The 19599-nt window shown below is 43.1% G+C and overlaps 2 protein-coding genes and 1 pseudogene across 3 annotated transcripts in view; all 3 read left to right on the top strand.

Annotated features, from left to right (window-relative positions):
• Positions 1-1003: 1003 nt before the first annotated feature.
• LOC139343668 (nucleoredoxin-like protein 1) lies at positions 1004-4691 on the top strand (annotated as a pseudogene).
• A 1612-nt stretch (positions 4692-6303) lies between these two features.
• On the top strand, positions 6304-8401 carry LOC139345270 (nucleoredoxin-like protein 1). Its single transcript, XM_070983852.1, has 3 exons — positions 6304-6551; positions 6740-6829; positions 7019-8401. The coding sequence occupies exons 1-3, from the start codon at positions 6316-6318 to the stop codon at positions 7341-7343; spliced, it is 651 nt and encodes a 216-aa protein (XP_070839953.1). The 5' UTR covers positions 6304-6315; the 3' UTR covers positions 7344-8401.
• Positions 8402-9349: 948 nt separating this feature from the next.
• Positions 9350-19599, top strand: part of LOC139337643 (adhesion G protein-coupled receptor L1-like) — a 28134-nt gene continuing 17884 nt past the window's right edge. For both annotated transcript variants that reach the window (XM_070972343.1, XM_070972335.1), the window contains exons 1-2: positions 9350-10248; positions 18810-18929. In XM_070972343.1, coding sequence (XP_070828444.1) covers positions 18860-18929 — 70 coding nt within the window. In that variant the 5' untranslated portion in view covers positions 9350-10248; positions 18810-18859. The remainder of the gene's footprint in view (positions 10249-18809; positions 18930-19599) is intronic.

The raw sequence follows: 19599 nt of genomic DNA, 5'->3' as shown, positions 1-19599 counted from the left end.
GGCTCAGACTAATCCTATTAGATCTCTCTCTCTCTCCATCTCTATATTTACCTCACCCCTCTCTGAGATTAAGCCAGGTATTTTCTGCAAGTGCCTCAGCAGATCAATAGCCACTTTTCTACAGTAGGCCCTGCTGGGGTTTTACTAGAACTAGGCTGGACTCAAACTATTGACTGTCTCAGTTCATTTCCTTGACGCTTCCGCATCCTGGCCGTCAAATCACCTTGATAACAGGATGCAACAGAATCATTATAAAGCTCCGAGGGGTAAATGAATGACATCAGCAATTAGCAAGACCACAACTATCACTGTTTGGCTGTGAAGGAAAGCTTGGCACAGGTTAGGAGGCTTCACTCAGAGGGTGAACGACAATGACGTCAACTTTGTTTACAGGGCAGACAGGGAATGCAGTACAGCACAATGTAGATCCTGTGCTGGTCCAAACAACAAAATGAATGGCTAAGATAGGACTATAGGAATCTTTAGGCCCAAAAATCTAAGCTTGAGTGACTCCTATCTTTTCCATTAAGTCAAAAGTGAGAAACATGCGGCTCCTGGGGAAAAGATCCTGTACAATATGGGAGTTTGATTTCTTGGTGGTCTATGCCTTTAAGTTGTAGCTAGGTTAATGTTTCAGTCTTCAAAGTTGCCTCATGCAAAATATTCTATCAAATCACTCAAAACAGTCAGGGCAGAAGACGTGTCACTGTGGTATGTAAGGTCCCCTTAATCAAGCCCCTCTTGACAATGGCGGGTATGTTTAAGAAACGGTATGGACGGCTTGATGCTAACGTAAAACATCTTTCCACTAATTAACCTACATGTCAGTCTTCTCTTTGCAATCCAATTTGTACTGTTCTTCATCCTTCCTTTCCTCCCTCCCTTCTTCTCTTTAAGTAATAAGATTGCTACCGTTGAGCTGGAGTTATAGGGCCCACAGTACACACACACACACACACACGCACAAACACAGAGGGAAAGCAACCTCTGCCTCTGAATTACAGCACCGCCACACCTCCAGCTATCTGTAATCTCCCTCAGTAGACCACAGAGAGCAGGGTGAAGAAATTACAGATAGAGGGCTGAAGAGGCAGTGAAAGGTTTCACTAAAATAACAAACTTAACAGGATCTAAAGGCAGAAAGAAGGCAAATCAAAGAAAGAATAATATGGCTTGAGAGAGGAGCAGCTGGATGTATTTCTTTCCTTGTAGGAGTCGAGGAGTTTCAAGGTGAGGTAAATTACTTGTGGTATATGCAGCTGCCACAGTATGTACAAAGATTGATGGCCTATTAAATTTGCTACTAACAAAACAAGGCGCTGTTGCTAGTGTATATCAGCTGCGATCGATCAGCTTCAGAAAGGAAATGATTGTGAAATACTTTTTCCAAATGTAGGATTTAAGCTCTGACCTTTCTGAGCCTTCCAGTAAATCCTCTTTTTTCCAGGTGAGGTGCAATGCTGCTCCATTTCAAACATATTTCTTCTGCATCAGCCTTGGAAGTTTCAGTCCACAGTTGTAGTCTCAAATGGATCTGGCACAGCTCAGAGCCAGAGAGCCAAATCTAATTTGTGAGGTTATCGCTGTCAATTCACAGCCTGCAGCGACTGCTGCGACAGTGAAATACAGGCTGGCCGAGACAGATAAAGCACATTTCTGAGCTGTTAGGCCTGAACTTTATTTTTATATCTGAAATTTATTTCTTATGTGGTTTTTGTTTGAGCCATAAGTCTGCTCTTAGACAACAGCATCCTATAAATTGCTGGTTCTTCCTGGCCAGCTGATCCTGGCTGGGCTGTTATCACGTTGACTTTTGTCCACAAAAACTATTGTAGCCTATTGCTTGGATATCCTTTAGTGGGCCACGACACAAAAATGAACATCCTACAGTAAGCAGCATCACTTAAAGGGAGCATCCATCCAAAATGGTGTTACTAAGGTAATATATAGAGCTATGCATATAAAGAGAGAGGTAGTGACATTTCATGGCCTATTTTCTTACTTGGTTCAGTGTTCCTGCTATTGCTACAGATAACTCAACCAATCAGAGAATTTATTTGTAAGCATGTATGCAAGTAGGGACGTCTCTATACATATATTAAAAACTGCTGATCAGGTGTCCAGATCTCAGTTTTTAAAACCTGAAAACCTGTAAAATACTTTATTTCTTTGCAGACATTCAGCTCGTCTGACTCCAGATAGTGTTACCATAATTGACCACATCCAGGCCGTTCTGGATAATGCGCAGACCTGCGTCTGCAGTGGAACTGAATAAATGTCTTCCTTCCATTTATAGAAACTGATCAATAAGAAATTGTGGTATCAGTCACTCATCACTTTTTTGCAGCAATTCTTTATCCATGTATAGAATGCTGAAGCTGCTTTGTTCCAAACACTCATGTCGAGCTTCTTCTGCTGCACCAAAAATGACGTGTTCAATGTAAACAAATGTTCTTTGTTCAGGCTAAATATGGAAGAAATGTAAGTTACATAGTGTTTACAGTAAGTGTCTTTGTTGTCACAGTAGGTTGGGCCAGAACTTACTGGCACAAACACCAAAGTGTGTCTGAGTGATGGACTCCTACCACAGTTAGACTTTATTTTCATTAGATAAAAACCATGGCAGTCGTGGAGTTTTGTTTACATGCGCTGTCAGTCAAATCTGATCCCACCCACACAGTCCTGATGAAGCTTGTACGGTAAAACTTTTCAGAAGAAATAGCTAAAGATGTTTATCGTTGACATTTTATTCTTGCTTATTTAGTCATAAATATTTAGTTCTGGGAAGAAATAGCCAAGATTTGAAAGCAGGTTTTTAGGGGCCAATGGACCTTCCTGTAATGCAGCCACAATGTAGGTTTTTGCAATATTGGAATAAATCTATTATTGTTGCATCTTTTCCCAAATACATGTAGTAATCATAGCTGCATGCAACAGCTTCACACTCTTTCTCTTTGTTGAAAGTTGTCTTGGGAGAAAATATGAACTCACTACTAACTGTGAAGTCAAACTCATGATGCTGCACCGAAGATCTCAGATGATCTCTTAATCCAAGAGTGGAAGAGGAGCTCTCTTCCTTTGGGGCGTAGACGGCTGATGATGAACTTCACGCATACACAGCACATACTGTATGTAAGGAAATCTGTGTTTCACCATCCCTTCTCTACAGAGGGCCTTTACCCTTTGCCATCCCTTTCCTTCATCATGGTGGACCTGTTCCTAAACCGGGTTCTGGTAGAGAACAACTGGGACCAGGATGAACTCAACACAGAGCGCGAGATCGTCGGCATCCTCGAAAATCGCATCGTGATGCTGTTCTTTGCATCTGCTAAGAGCGACAAGTGCCAAGAGTTTGTACCTGTTCTGAATGACTTTTTTAAGAGGCTGAAAGATCCAGCGTACATCGAATACCCCAAACTGCTCGCACTCATCTACATCAGGTCTCTATGTTTCCTCTCCCTTATCTCATTGATGCAGACGTTGTTGGTTGCATAAACTCATATTCACACTTTTTTATCGTTTATAAGATTTCTTTGCCACCTCCTCTCTCCAGCTTGGACCAATCAGAGGAGCAGCAGGAAAGAGTCCTCAGAGAGATGCACAAAAAGGTTCTGTTTTTGGCATTTGAGGACCCATACAGGAAGTAGGTGGATGGAGATATTGACTGCCTGTGAATACACTTGTATGTTTAACCTGCTTGAGTGTATGTTTTTGAAGCTAAACGAGGACGTAAACCAAAGAATAATCGAATCCAAACCAGCTCAAATTCTGACATTTCTGAATCTGTTTATGAATAGTGTCCATTGCCATACCTGTGTGACTGTGCTTCTCTGTTTTCCAGAGAACTGCAGGCCATGTTTAAGGTGAAGGACGTACCAACCGTAGTGGTCCTTCGTCCAGACGGCTCCGTCCTCTCTCCAAACGCTGTTCAGGACATCTGTCGCTTCGGTTGCGACTGTTTCCGAGACTGGCAGGAATCAGCAGAGCTCATTGAGAGGACCTTCATGCTCAACGAGGAGTTTGACAACCTGAATCTGCATAGCGCCACCGAACCTATGAGGAAACTCAAGTACAAGACAGAGGACGACAAGAGGAAAAAGAGATGGTGGAAGATATGGGGGAACGGCAAAGCTGGAAATGAAGAGGAGGAGAAAGATGGAACGTGGGATACGAAGAGAAAGGAGGGAGATAAAGGAACATGGAGGAGAAGATGAAGAGAAAGAGACAAGAATATAAATATATATACAAAAGGCAAAGAGTTTTATGCTCACTGTCAGACAGTCTTCAAATCCAACCATATAAATGCTTAATTCTTGGTTACGGATGCTGCAGCCTCTTCGCAGGCTCTTTAAGAAACACTCATTTTGCCTGCCTGCAGTGGCATGTAGAGTCGAATCGAAAATAAAAATCCACGCTCCGCTGTTGTGCTGCCTCAGGTAAATTGTTTTAAAACGTGAAAGCAAAGCACAACTGTGTCTCCCTGCACAGATAATACAAAACTTTAACAAGAATCAAATAAGACAGCTGTTCTATCTTAAGAAATACTATGCCACTATTACTGTTACTACTGTGACCTATGGTATACTTTAATGGAGCCTGTATTCTTCTTATTATTATTATTTACAAATTATGATCCAGTCCAGTCGTACTACTTTGTCAACCAATGACTTCATCACCTGTAGTGAAGAAAGTCAGACCCACATATGTTCCTCAGGAGTAGGTGGAGACCAAACCAGAGCAACAGGAGAGTGACATTCGACTTACATTCATCAGGTGGCCACAAACACAAATTCAAATTCATTATAATAATATAAAAACAATACATGCTGATCTGTTTATGGTCTCAAGTGGCAAAAAAAAAAAAATGCAACTTTAAACTAAACTTAGGCGCTGGCGCCTGCTGGTGTTTTAAAATCCAAGTTGTGTGAATATGTATTTTTAGCATTATTTTGCATCTCTCTGTTGTGTCTCTTGAGCTCATTTTTATTTTGTTATTGAATAGTCAAACAGAAGTTGTATTGATCTCCAAAGACAATAAATTCTCCACTCTGATAACACAAACGGTGTCTGTACGTCTCTGCTGTGGCTTCATGAGCCGTATTGTGCTGTTCCCAGAAGAGTGAAACAGTCGAACATTTACCAGATATTCCCTGTGGTTCTGCTCCTCCATTAGTTACTGAATAATAAAGGTCTCACTGTGGCTCACATCATTAAGGTCTTTTTATTTTTTAAGCACGTCTCTCATTCTGTAATTTCTATGCTTTCTCATTCAGTCACTTTCTTCACACACATGTACTCAGTCACTGTGAGCACTTGTCGTCCCTTGTCCCTCTGTCACCTTGTCTTTCAATCCCTCCCTCCCGGACAGAGGAGGGGGCGGGAGAAGCGCAGAGACACAAAGGAAGAAGGAGTGAGCAGCTACTGCCATCAAGGTGAAGGAGGCGCAGTGAATGAGTGAACGCAACATGAACTGACAGGCTGGAAAATGATTCAAGTACAGTCCAGAAAGAGCTGAAAGGAACAAGAACCACAACATTTTGAATGCTGTTTTTTTTTTTCTCCTGGATTCGCAGCCTCAAGGGGAGATAATATTTATTAGAGGTAAGCGACTGTGAGGATTATCTGCCTGAACAGCAAGCAAGATGGCCTCATATGATCAATGGGAGGTTTGTAAGTCTGAATACTTACAGTTTAATTTATAGGACAGAGTCATCAAATCACACAGTGAGCATGAAATACCAAAACAGTCAGATATTCTTATGTGTGTTACGGTTGTTGGTCTGTGTTTGCACGGTTGTTATCATGCAGCTCAGACCTGGAATAACCTCTCAGATGATATTAGACAAGCCCCGACTCTGAAGGCATTTAAGTCAAAGCTGAACACTTTCCTAGTCTACACTGCCTGCTCTACCCAGTAGGCCATAATGAGTAACACTTACCTTCTTAGCTTAAATGGCCTTCATTTTAATTGCTTTTAAAATTGTTTTCCATTAATTTAATTGTGCATTGAAATATGGGAGTACTTGCTGTGTTCTTTGCTCTTTATTTTCACTTGATTTAAACTGCAGTAGTTTACCTTTGAATTCTGAATCTCTCATCACTTGACTGCACTTTTGCGCTTTTTAAATCGTGAATCTTTCACCTTTGCTGTATTTTTAGTACCCTTTAAAGGACACTGAATTACAGAAATGTGCTGTACAAAAAAAGTTGCTTTGTCTTGCCTTTCTTCATGTTTGCATGTAAAAAATTCTCACCAATGTACACAAAGTGTTTAATCTCCCTGTACCTTCCTGTAAGCCTCTGCCCTCCTTCACCATGGTGGACCTGTTCATTGGCCGGATCCTGGTGAAGAACAACAAGGACCAGGATGAGCTGGACACAGAGCGTGAGATCGTCCTGCGCCTGCAGAACCGCATCCTGATGCTCTTCTTTGCATCTGCTGCTTGTGAGAGCTGCCAGCAGTTTGCTCCCACGCTGGCCGACTTCTTCAGACAATTGACAGATGAATCCTACGTGGATCGCTCTGCTCAGCTGGTTCTCATGTACATTAGGTACAACACACACCCGCACACGCGCGCACACACACACATACTAAGGTGATAACAGCACTTGCTCTGGACTTGTCCACATAATGACTGGAATACACAAACATTTGGATAAGCTGTCCTGAATGGGAGTTTATCTGTCCATTTCATACCTCACAGCAACGTGCTCTTCCTTTTTTCCTTTCATCTGTCAGTTTGGACCAGTCAGAGGAACAGCAAGAAAGCTTCCTCAAAGAGCTGCCCAAGAAGTGCCTGTTCCTGCCCTATGAGGACCCCTACAGGAGGTGTGTGGGAATGGCCAGTTAGTTGTGTGCACAACCTGCTGGTGGATGATTGTAATGTAAATACATCTAACTGTGTAAATACATTAGTTCTATGCCAATGTGTATGCTAGCATGTGTGTGTGTGTGTGTGTGTGTGTGTGTGTGTGTGTGTGTGTGCGCTTTTGTGTGTGTGTGTGCATGTGTCCACAGGGAGCTGGAGGCCATGTTTAACGTGGAGGAGCTGCCCACAGTGGTGGTGCTGCGTCCAGACTGCTCCATCCTCATCCCTAATGCAGTGAAGGAGATACTCAGCCTCGGACCAGACTGCTACCGCAACTGGCAGGAAGCAGCAGAGCTAATCAACAGGAACTTCATGATCAGCGAGGACTTTGAGCCGAAGTCCATGCGAAGCTGGAGTGACCCTGTGAGAAGGCTGAAATACAAGGTGGAAGATGAGAGGAAGGAAAAGAAGAAGAAAAGGCGCAGAGGCTTGGATGCAGGCGGAGATGAAGATGGAGGAGGCTCACCATTATGACGGAGACCAGGCAGAGGACGAGACTCCGAAAGTCTTCAAAAGTTGCCACGATTAGTCGTTAAAGCTTTGACACAAAGTTTTCAACTGGTGCTGCTGATGTAACAGAGTTTTGTTTAGCCAAACAAACCTTTTCACAGCTGGATGATCTCATCTGGCTCAGGAAATAGAAATGTCTACCTGATGTGATGAGCTTTGCTTTTCTATATGAGTCACAGCCAACCCCAGAATAAACGTTGGTATTGTACGTCACTGCAAAACATGGATATGTGGAAACTTTAGGTTTCTTTGCATTCTTTATGTTCAGACTTAATGCTTCAAATCTAATGTTCATGTTGTGACTGTGATAATGATCCAGTTAGGCACAAAACCCATTTGTGGAGCAGATTTTGGGTTAAAGTACCAGCTACTTTACCGCAGACACAGCTTGATCAGCGGTCTGCTGCTCGGCTGTCATCTCGCCTTGCTGTCACACCACCAGCATCTTCTCCTTGTCCTGATCACAAATTAAACTCATACACATGTACCAGTAATCTAAAGTAGTCACTTTGATGCCCATTGTAGAAACGTTGATATGATACATATAAAGCATGCATATTTAACGTATCTGCGGTTTACAGAAACATGCAATGGCATCATTTCATTCTGGCGACTGGGCTGCAACAGCTGTGGTCGTCCTGCACACATAACCCTGGTATGAGTGGGTGTGGATATGCCAACAACTAATAAAAAGTTATGTAAAACACTATCTAAAGGATCTCTGAATGCTGCTAACCAATGCTGACCTCAGCTTCGAATTGGCTGTCTTTTAATGTCTCTGAATGCTGCCAAGCACACAATCAAGCCAAGGTTAGATGTGAGCCAAGTCTTGCCATTATGGCTTGTTTTATGGCACCCAGGAGATCATTTGAACCATTTTTCCATTTTCAACGACACATCTCTGTAATGCAGTGCACTTTTTCTTCTCTTACATGATCATTTGTACCGCCCAATCAAAACACAGCATGCATAATCTGAAATCAATGAATAATTCAAAACCATTAAAATAATTTTGTTAGTGACTGTTGTGCTTTGAGTGTTTATGAAGTCTAGCTCCACTTTATAGACTGCACAAGAACCAATCAGAGCTATTCAAAGGGAGTCAAGTAAAATTATGGAGAAACATGGCTTTTCCACATAACCACTGATTTCCTTACTCATCTTCTTTCATGCTGAGGACTGTGTTTAGCCTTTGCACACTTCCTCGCACATGTAAACCGCATAGACGGCGCTTTCATCTGATCGCTCCGGATCTTAATTTGCAACGATTCCTGATCTCTCAGCAGACTAAGAGGTTTTTTTTTCCTTCTTCTATCCTCTGAGTGACCTGAGCCTTAACTATCCTGCCATTACTACTAAATGCAAAGACGAAAAGCAGCGGAGTGCCTTTTTTTCTTTCTTTTTTCAGCCTTACAGGACTAATGGCAGTAACGGCAGCAGTGGATGGGGTAAAAGTGCATCTGCAGAGACAGGATGTCATCAGGTGTCATCACGGTGTGATTGGTTGATTGGTCGGTTTGATGTGCTTTATAAATGGCAGTGACATGATGATTTATTCCACAGTGTCCGGTGTTACAGACAGATTGACAAATAGGCGACATTTCCCCTCAGAGCTGCTCTAAACAAAGCTCCTCCAAAGGTTAATGGAAATACTGCTAGTGCCTGTGCTCGCTGGATGTGCACTGTGCTGCACAGGCAAACACAATAGCTCCCCTCTCTTCATGTTCCTGTCATTGGAGAAACGCAAATGCTAAACCTAAATCCGAGCTGGTCAGACCTGTAAAAGGACACAGCGGCCTAAATAAACATGAGCCGCTGTTTATTCCATATCCCCCGCCTTTTGCCTAGCACAGCAGCTTATTGTTACTCACTCAAACCTTGGTGATATAGTCGAAGCCCCCTCTCTCCCTGCTGCTCTCTGTTTCTGCACACGTACACACGCGCACACGTAAACACACACGCACGTGCGCACACGCGTCGCGCGCTCCCGAGTGCAGAACGCGCAACAAGCGGACCAGCGGATGGAGAGAGAGAGCGCCAGAAGAAGAAGAAGAGAGAAGGACGGATGCAAGGCGAGGCCAGGAGCGGAAAAACCTCCTCTCTCCTGGTTGTCCAGCTGCTGTCTTTTTGTTTTTTATTGCTACAGCATCATTTTATTAAACGATTCCTGCCGTTGAAAGAACAGCCTGATATGTCCCCATGTCCGTCCTGATGTGCTGCTGCGCCTCATCACGATTCTTCTAGGATATGCAAAGCGGCTGTTATCACGTCGACGTTATTTTCCAGTAAATGCAAGGATGTAATATGGGAAGCATATGATCAACGCTGACAAACGACAGTCGGACTTGATGAGCCGCAGAAATCGACGGACGGCGACGGAGCAGCGGGTCTGTGCGTTAATTTACGCCTAATTATTGTTTTCGCAAGTGATCGCCGCGTATTTTCCTCCATTCACCTCTCGGAGCTATAAGGCCTATAGCCCGCACCATCACTGGGCATGAAACCCGTGGGAATTATGATACCAACGTGACGCACAGTCACACAGCACAGCGGGGAAGACATCGAGCCTCGACAGGACGGAGGGAGGGTGTGAGGTCCAGCAGAGCAGAGCCGCGCACAGTCCACTGATCACAGGGGGAGGACGCCCAGTTGTTGTTGGACACATCGCGCTAATGACTGCCGTATAGCCCAGCAGGTATCGCCCACCACAATTTTCCCCATTGAATATTTTATTTGTTTCATGCATCGGGCGGAGCGGAGCGGGAGAAAGGGAGGAGAGTACAGTGGGTGCGTGAGGGCGCGGAGAGACGGGATGCGGGAGACGCAGTGAGCGAGGAGGACGAGGAGGAGGGAAAGCGGAGGATTGACGGTAAGATATGGATATAGGCTATGAGGATGCACCCCGCCCCTCCTCTCTCTCTCTCCCTCTCTCTCTCTCTCAAAGGTGCCCTGCTCCTTTGCTGCTGCTGCTGCTGCTGTCAAAGGCCATTTGATCAGTTAGGGACAGGTATCTGATATGCCGCTGTTCTGGCCCTCATACCTCTGGCATCCATTAAAGCTGGGTCAGTATAGGAGAGTGAGGCATCGGAGTGCACGTGAAATATTCATGGGCACGTGATTAGCCTCCAATGGGCCTCAGAGGAGTGCAGGGTGAAAGTGGCATAATGACTCAGGGTGTCCCACGCTGGCCTCACCAGAGGGGTCCGCTTGAATTATGTTCACTGTCACACACCTTCATTGCTGTGTCTGGTGTGCTGCAGTGAAATGTGGTGTAAACATGCACACACACACACACACACACACACACACACACACACACACACACACACACACACACACACACACACACACACACACACACACACACACACACACAAAGGAGTCCCAAATGCAGGTTTTGGTTTGGATGTTTGCTGGTTTGCTTTGCTGATTCATCACAGATGGGAACATGAGGAGTAAAGAAACAGCGAGGAAGAGAGTGAGAGTCCATTATCAATATTTCAGAGAGGCGTTGAGAGGACTGGGTCAGTGGAGGAGGCCAGGCAGGGAGGCACGAGTGACCGTGAGGAAGAGAGACAGAGAGATACGCAGAGGAGAGAGCAGATGAATGAGGGAAGGATGGAGGAACAGAGGGACGAGAGCAGAAAGATACAGCTCAGTGGCTGACCGCACTCCTGCTCTTCTGTCAGGCCAAATTTCTACATTTGCGTGTGTGTGTGTGTTTATGATGGTATTGTGTAGTATTATTTCATGTGTGTGTCATATTGCTAGTACAACATAGATTTTGTGTGGCAGAGCTGAAAAGGATGACTGATTTGAACTGATTTATATGTAGAAAGTGAACACACATTGTAATAAGGTGACTCACCTGCTTGTGTGTGTGTGTGTGTGTGTGTGTGTGTGTGTGTGTGTGTGTGTGTGTGTGTGTGTGTGTGTGTGTGTGTGTGTGTGTGTGTGTGTGTGTGTGCGTGTGCATATGTGTCTGCTCCGTGCATGTTAGATTGGAAAAAGAAAACAAACGTACTGAGGTTTGTTTCCATGTAGGTATCATTTACATCAACCACTGAGGAGAAAAAAAAAGCAAACTGATTTGCTTAAACCACTCAGACACACACATGCACACGCAGAGTTTGGGTGGATTTTCTGTCATTTGACTTGTAAAATGCAACATATTTGGCTCTTTTCTGTTTGGATCATGTCACACAGGTTCCTATCAAGTCCCTTTGCATCAGTCAGACACACTGAGTCAGTCTCCCTGCTTGTGCTGTGGCCTGTTCAGAGCTGTGGGCGGATATATCAGTGTAATATCAATGTTGTGAGATTAGACATCAGCTGGGATTTCGCTTATTACAATACTGTAAGGTTGTAGCCAGCCATTATTTTCCTTCACAAAGTATCCAAAAAATAATTGACTGATTAATCATCAATCAAAAAAAAATTCTATAAAAAAACCCCCCCAAAACAGTTCAATGTGAGTCATTCATTTAGTTCAAACAAAAACCTTCATCATATATGAAAATATTATAAAAACACCATTCTTAAAATGAATAAACCAAAAGCAGTTTATATGACATTTTGTGGAGTGCACAAAAAATACTATTTAGGAGAAAAAAGTTAAAATGGAGATGTCTGGTTTTGCAAATGAACTTGTCATTTGCCAAAAAAAAAATTAAAAAATTAAAAAAAATCATAGAAAAGCAGCAAATCCTGGTGTTTGAGATGCTGCAGCCAGTGGATATTTGACAGCGTTTCTTTAAAAAAATGATTGAAATGAGTATCAAAATAGCTGCAAATTGATATTATGTAATTTGACAAATTGCTGTAATATAGTTGTTTTTTTTCTAGGATTGATAGCAGCATTACAGTTTAGTGATAGAATTTTCTGAGCTTACCAGACTGCTGTAGTGGAGGACAATGATGGCCTGTTGGTCATTATATCCATGTGCTTGTGTGGAAATGTCTCAAAAAGCACAAATAATATATATATATTTACACACGATGTTACTAAATATAGGTAATAATTAGGTGTGCAGATATATTGTCCAGTAGATGCGGATGACATTTTTATGATGGGATTTGAGGGTTTGTTTTTTTTTTCATGATATTGATATTCTTCTCAGAACCCATTTGAGAAACTTTTTGGACAAAACAACCAAGTAATCAATTTATATAAAATGCATTCTTGTACCGGTGAATGAATTTCTGACTCACAACACTCCCTTTAAACCTCCCTTCTTCATTGCATTGACACAAAGTGCAGCGTTTGAAGCCCAGATGAGCTCTTCAGCATGTACGGACGTATGCCATGTACATGATAAAGTAAGCAGACAGGAATGCTTTCGGTTAATCCAGACAATATTTAAATCCTGTGCTAACATTAAGTAACGCTGGTTTAAATCTGCAAGAGATATTCATGGGATAGCTTCCACCTCATACACATTATTGCACAATGTGATGAGAGACTCTGTCATCTCGCACTATATGTCGTTACATCGCCCAAACCCTTTGTGCAGCTCTAGCCTGTTCTGCCTTCCTGCAAACAAAAGCTACTGGATGCACTCGGCTCTGCTTTGTCACTCCTCCGTCAGTGATTTCAGAGGAAGGACAAGCAGTTTTTGTAGCCGTGTGATCACATCACATTGTGTGATCAAAGTCCTGTTCTGTGTGATGTGTTGAAACACCTCATGTTATAGCAACAGGTTCTGCTGACACATGTGTGCCGTACAGGATATACAGCACTACAGACAGCAGACTACATGTCATCTCAGTGTCTCAATGCTCTGATGCACAAGGTTGTAGCTGCTATAAATACACGCTCGCACTGATCTGAATATTAATGCCATGGAATACATGGTTTCTCATGTTATACCTCCAGTGAAATATAACATAGCCATGGAAATAAGGCTAATAACATATGCAGTCATTTAAAATGCTATGACACCTGGAAAAGCTCACATACACGCTCTTTTTGTGCTAATCTCTCAAAATCACCATGACAACATGAATCCAGACAGTATCAAACTGTTAACAGATCACCATATCTGAAGATGTGTCGCGTGTTTAACATTAGAAATCCATTGTGAATAATTAACCCAACCCCAAGACATTTGGTCCCCGGCCACTTCACGTGTTGGAATTTACATTTTCAAGGAGCTGCAACATCAGTTTGACCTTTACTGCAGCATTTCTCTGCTGTTTTACTGAAAACTTCAAGCTGAGGGTTAAATACAGTAACACAGTGTGCTACTTTAAAAGGATTCATTCAAATCTGTTTTACGGGATTACAATACTTACATGCCCAGATGTACAAAGAGATGTAAAAAGAGAAAGGAGTTCTTCCTGCTGTGTAGCGGTTGGCCATACGGATAAAATCCTCTATCAAATTATATATAATTTCATATTGTGGTAATAACATAGAATGTGAAATAGTGACACTTATGCAAAATCTTTTGAGAAACTGTTTCTGGATAAAATAACCACACAGGGATGTCTATGTTCAGTTAATCCAATGATTTAAATACCCACTATATATGGTTGTCACATTAATGCAAAAGTCATAGAAAAATTCAGCATTTCCATAAAGAAGCTCTGCTCTTGGATTTGCACTGTTGCCCACAAAAGCCTAATACACTTGGAGATACACATAGGATGGCAAAACCTCTTACCAGCCCTGCTCCTGCCCATACTTGCCATGACAAGATGCCATCTTAATGAGATGAGAAATAAAAATCTACAGTCCTCATTCTGTGCAAAGACTCATTGTAAAGTTCAGAACTAAAAACACAAACTTTTGGAAGACAGTCACGTAGGTGGTCTAATTCAGACTGTAAGGAAGTGAGGTTTCTAGAGGCTGGTTGTAGTTAATGAGCCTCTGCAGCAGCACATCAGTTAAAGCACAAGGACTGGAGACACATTCAGCTTTTCATTTTCTTTCTCAAGGATTTGAACTCCTCTTTGTACCTGACGGCCGTTTCGGATGGATTTGAAGCTCCAAGGCAAACGAAAATAAGTGATAGATATAAGTTTTATCTGAAATAATGAGAAATGCCATATCACCACATGTCAAGTAAGTAAGAAATAGAAGCAATAGTGATGACAGACGGTGTTAATGGACACAAATGATAGATTAATTTACAGTCAACAAAAACGGGGTCTGCTGTCAGACCAGGGTCTCGAAAAGACTTAAAAGCACTGCATCTAGATTCCATAAAAAATGGCCTTAGAGCGTATTAAGAGGCATAAAAAAGACAAACATTATTTGTAAAAACAGTTGCAGATTCTCAGTCGACCAATCTTTGCAGTTCTGTCGCTGAATTTCAAATTCAGTGAATATCAACCATTTTTCTCCGGAATGACTCATCCCACTTTTAAGGTTGTGTCATGCCCACCTCTGACTAAGCAGGAGGGAGGATTTTCTACTGCTGAAGCTTCATAATCGCCTCAGATCAACTCGGTAATTCATTTTTGCAAGATTTGACAACTGTGAATTTTGTTTCCCGTCACTTACATTAAACGGAGTCACACTAAGAGGGAATCATGTCATGGCCAGTGTGGCAGGAGAGACACAATTAGACAAATATCTCTATGTACATGTCAATGTACATACATGTGTGCGGTAGTATTGCTTTAAAACAGACTTTAAAAAACTGCAAAGCTTTCTTTTTGGGGTGTTTTTCCCTCCTGCATGGTGATCTTAGACTTGACAGATATCAGCTGCTCTGCTTCAAACTATACAGTGATCAGATTAAATAAAAAAAGTGATAAATGATCAAAACGCTGGTATATGTCTGGAGATTCTCATATACAGAGAAAGTGCTTATAGGGCACTTAGAAGTGATGTGCTTTTAAGTCAGAGAGTGTGCGGTGAGAGCAGGATTATGATCTTGATAAATATGTGAGGAAACTTATCAATGTTTAATCAACCTTGGTGCAGACTTCAGAAGAGGCTCAACTCTTTAGCTGAAAGGAAATCAAATGACTTCACGCTCAAAACCTTCTCACAAACCACCTGCTGTCTGCCACACACACACAGAATCATACAGGAAGGTTTTTGGCCACTTTGACCTTCCATATTGTCCTATTTTCTTTCTCTTTGTATCTGTTAGTATTACAGATCCAGTTTGATCTAATAGTCGTCGAGCATATGTGAAAATGGATGGCTAAAATCATATGAAACAGTGAATGACTTGAAAAGGACTAACACACAATCTGGATGTATCTGCAAGCAATTTCCTTTTTACAGTATAAGCCCTAAAGCTATCAGGAGAGTTGGACATGTAGCGCAGGTCCTAATGCTTTGAACTTGGCCCTGAGCGTCGCCTGTGTCTCCTGCCTGCAACAAGCGAATGATTGACAGAGGGCGACACCTCCATTCCCCAGAGTCTCGCATCGACCAGACAAACATACAGGCTCTAAAACCCTGTAAGTGGCTTTGACTGCAGCATGTAGGCCTCGGCCCTCTGGGAGCCGTAGAGGTCAATGGTCTGAAACAGGCTTGCAGTCGCAGAGGGCACTGTAGTGTGTTTTAAAATCCTTTCTTAAGCCTTAAATATTATCGACAGCGACAAGAAAATTCTCAACGCTGCTGTTATTAAAAAAGTTTCGCAGCCAATAAAGCTTTTGGTCTTGCTGTGCTGATAGAAGTCTAATCTCTCCGCCCCTCCCACATCTCTTGATTGCTGTCTCTCTCTCTCACACACACATACACACACGCACAAACACACACACTTTCATTCTTCCATTAGGAACATAACACTACAAGGCTGTTTTGTCACTTTGTGCTTCATAGCAATCTACCCTCAGGCACTGATAGCTCTCTGACCAATGGAGGGGGAGGTTACTCTCTCTTTCTCTATCTCTCTGTTGATTTCATGGCCTCCACCTCCAACAGTGTGAATCTTTGTACCTGGCTTGATTTCACATCAGTTTGAATGATTTCCAACAGGCTGACTTTAATGGCTTTCAGGTATCATTTGCTTCCCGCAGCAGTGAGTCACTTAATTTTCTTTTTTTTTTTTTTGTTTATTGTTTATAGTTTTGAGGAGCCAGAACCACACAGGAGTTGTTTGGCAGACTAAATATTTATACGGTGTCAGAAAATACTGAAAATGTCTATTACAATTTCCCAAAGCTAAAGGTGAAATTGTTTGTTTTGTCTGGCCAACAGTTCAACCTCCCAAAGATATTGAATTCACATTGAAAGCAACAAATTCTCATATTTGAGAAGCTGGAACCAGCCAATATTTGCCAATTTTGCTTCTCAAATTACTTAACCCCCTAAAGCCCTCTAGTGTCTGCCATTGCTTGCTCAGCCCACATAGCTTTTTTAAAGCAGAGATCCCAAAGTTTCCAAAGATACAAAATATGTCAGGGGGAAATTTGTGTAAAATGGTGCACACAACATCAAGAATGTTCCCATTTGTTTAAATGGTGCAGCCATTAAGTGTAAACATCATATACGGCTTCAATGGAGGGTTGGAACAAGTTGGGCTGAGGTGATTTTAACAACCTTAAAGCTGCTGACTTACAAGCAGTTATGTTACGAAGCTCATTTGACTATCAAAATAGTAACAAGTGAATCACTAACACTGTTAGATACATGCAGATAAATGCAGATTTTCTACGTATACTGTATGTGTGCACGGTACGTACGTACGTGTGTGTGTATGTAATTTATTGTGCTCCAGGCCCACTACTCACACTCACACACACACTCACACTTGAGTGCTGCTCCTCCAAGTAGGCCGGCCGGTGGCCCGGGGCTGGATTTTGGTTGCAGGCAGGGCGCATGGTGCTGTGAACAGGGGGACTGGGTGTGTGGCTTTGTCAAGGCCCATCAGTGTCCTTGCTCTACTTACTGTGCATCAACACTCAAGGGTGTGTGTGTGTGTGTGTGTGTGTGTGTGTGTGTGTGAGAGAGGAGAGAGAGAGAGAGAGAGAGAGAGAGAGAGAGAGAGAGAGAAAGAGACAGCAATGGGGGTTGCAAGCAAAAGAACATGCTGCCATAAGGGTTTTGGATGAGATGAGAGGTATTGTGTGTGTGTGTGTGTGTGTGTGTGTGTGTGTGTGTGTGTGTGTGTGTGTGTGTGCGTGTGTGTGCGTGCGTGTGTGTGTGTGATGAAAAATACTCATTCTGTTGACTCTTTTATGTACTATAGTATGTGTGTGTACGTGTGTGTCACGGTGGTCCTGGGGCCTCTGTTACAGCCTTGTTGGTTCAGTGGACTTAAAGAAATCAGAGGTTACTCTTCTCTTTCTTGTGCGTGTGTGTGTGTGCACGTGTGTGTGCAGACGCTGTACAAGCACAAGTCTTTGGATGCATGTTGGACATTTGTTGAGGAGTGACCTAAATCTGTCTACCATCATTACCTAACAAGAAGATGGAGAGAAAAGCAAGTCGCGAGTAAACACACGCAAGCACACATATGTACTGCATATGTACACACACACACACACACACACACACACACACACACACACACACACACACACACACACACACACACACACACACACACACACACACACAGTCTCTGGAAACCATCATGCTCATGTGTACACACTGCAGCAGCAGATTGGAATGCTAAGCAGGGGAAAAATATGAATGTGATGCCATGCATGATGCAGTTCAGCCTCCATCCTCCCTTCTGTCCAGGGCCAAGAGTTCAGACTATATTAAGGAGTCGTATTACTGTTGTTCTCTCGTAGCTCGGCCGCCTGCGTCCCGTATGTTCCCTCGTAAAAACTCCACAGTGCAGCATCGCCCTCTGATCACCTGCGCCTCTAGTCATCTGTTTACCTTGTTACCCCTGCTGGGGAAGAGATCCTCTCCACAACATCATTTATTTAGGATTACTGAAAAGTGGCCTAAGCTCTCTGCCTGACTCTCTCTCTCTCTCTCTCTCTCTCTCTCTCTCTCTCTCTCTCTCTCTCTCTCTCTCTCTCTCTCAGTGTGTGTGTGTGTGTGTGTGTGTGGATAGAAAGATTAAGACTCTTTTATGGGTCAATGGCCGCTGTTGCTCCCAGCTAATTACGGACTTAAAACACGTACTCACACGCGTGCTCTTTCACTCACAAACACACATAGATACACACACCCGGCGTATCCCCTCTCTCTCTCCCTCTCTCTCTCTCTCTCTCTCTCTCTCTCTCTCTCTCTCTCTCTCTCTCTCTCTCTCTCTCAGACTGCACTGTGCTATCACCATGGTAACAGCAGATTGAGGGACTTTTTGCTGCACCGATTGCTCAATTGTTATCTCTTTTTCTTTCTCTTTCCTCTCGGTCTGTCTCTCTATTATTCCGTCCTCATCCCACCCTGCTGCGTTCTCTCACGTGCACTCATTCATTGTCGGTGCGTGTCCATTCAACACACAGAGGGAGAGAGTGAAATTCTTCTGCCTCGATCTCACACTTCCTCTGCTTTCTCCCCAGGCTCTCCTAACGTGGCTGGTGGTGTGACGTCCTAACTCTTCCTGCCCAGCATGGCTGCATCACTGTGGATCCTGGGGGTGTGTGCGCTCTCTCTGGCCCACGTCGCCCCCTCTGGCCAAGGTAAACGCCAAAGTGCCGAGGTAGCATCATATGGAGGTGTTGATCCTGACACAGCAATCAGCAGGGCGAATCCCAAACAGGTTAAACAGAAACAACAGAGGACGACAGTGCTACATGGAGTTGTGTGACTCAAATATTCTTTTGCAAGTGAGCAAAGTCGTCATGAAAAGTCGAAGTCAGCCCCATTGCCTCTAAAAACTTGCGTAGTCATCTTGTCCAAGAAACTCTGTGACCTACAAAAACAAAAGCTTACAAAAATATTTGAAGTGTTCAACACACCAGAGGGAGTGTTTTCAGAAGCCTGTATCTTCTAGTTGTTAATCAGTCAGCATTCACCACCACGGACAGTTACTGTACACCAGTAGCATACTGATCGCTGGGTTTAATCCCGATACAGCAAAAACACCTTTTCATGCCCCCATGACAATCAAGAGATGTGAATAACCGGATTAAGGTAATGGTGATGTGATTTTCTCCAATAACCCTGGTTTACATGGATTAATATGGCAGTCAGGTGAGCCTGCACACAGAGATATGTGACATAGTGAGATCTGGCCTCAAAGAGGGAAAACAAAATGTCATACTTGTCAGATTGTGTTTTCCAAACATTATGCAGCCAGTGGTGTGAGGTTTATCCTCCCCACTGACTTGAAACACAAGGTTTTGTGGC

Source organism: Chaetodon trifascialis, chromosome 2 (genome assembly GCF_039877785.1).
Source record: "Chaetodon trifascialis isolate fChaTrf1 chromosome 2, fChaTrf1.hap1, whole genome shotgun sequence".
Classification (NCBI taxonomy): Eukaryota; Metazoa; Chordata; class Actinopteri; order Chaetodontiformes; family Chaetodontidae; genus Chaetodon; species Chaetodon trifascialis.
Note: the sequence above shows the minus strand (reverse complement) of the source record. Positions and strands in the feature narration are given on the sequence as shown.

Excerpts from the sequence above, each read along its gene's own strand:
- LOC139345270 (XM_070983852.1), top strand. The coding sequence starts at position 6,316 with ATGGTGGACCTGTTCATTGGCCGGATCCTGGTGAAGAACAACAAGGAC. Across the intron at positions 6,552-6,739 it reads CTGGTTCTCATGTACATTAG|TTTGGACCAGTCAGAGGAAC; the intron begins GTACAACACACA and ends TTCATCTGTCAG. Across the intron at positions 6,830-7,018 it reads TATGAGGACCCCTACAGGAG|GGAGCTGGAGGCCATGTTTA; the intron begins GTGTGTGGGAAT and ends ATGTGTCCACAG.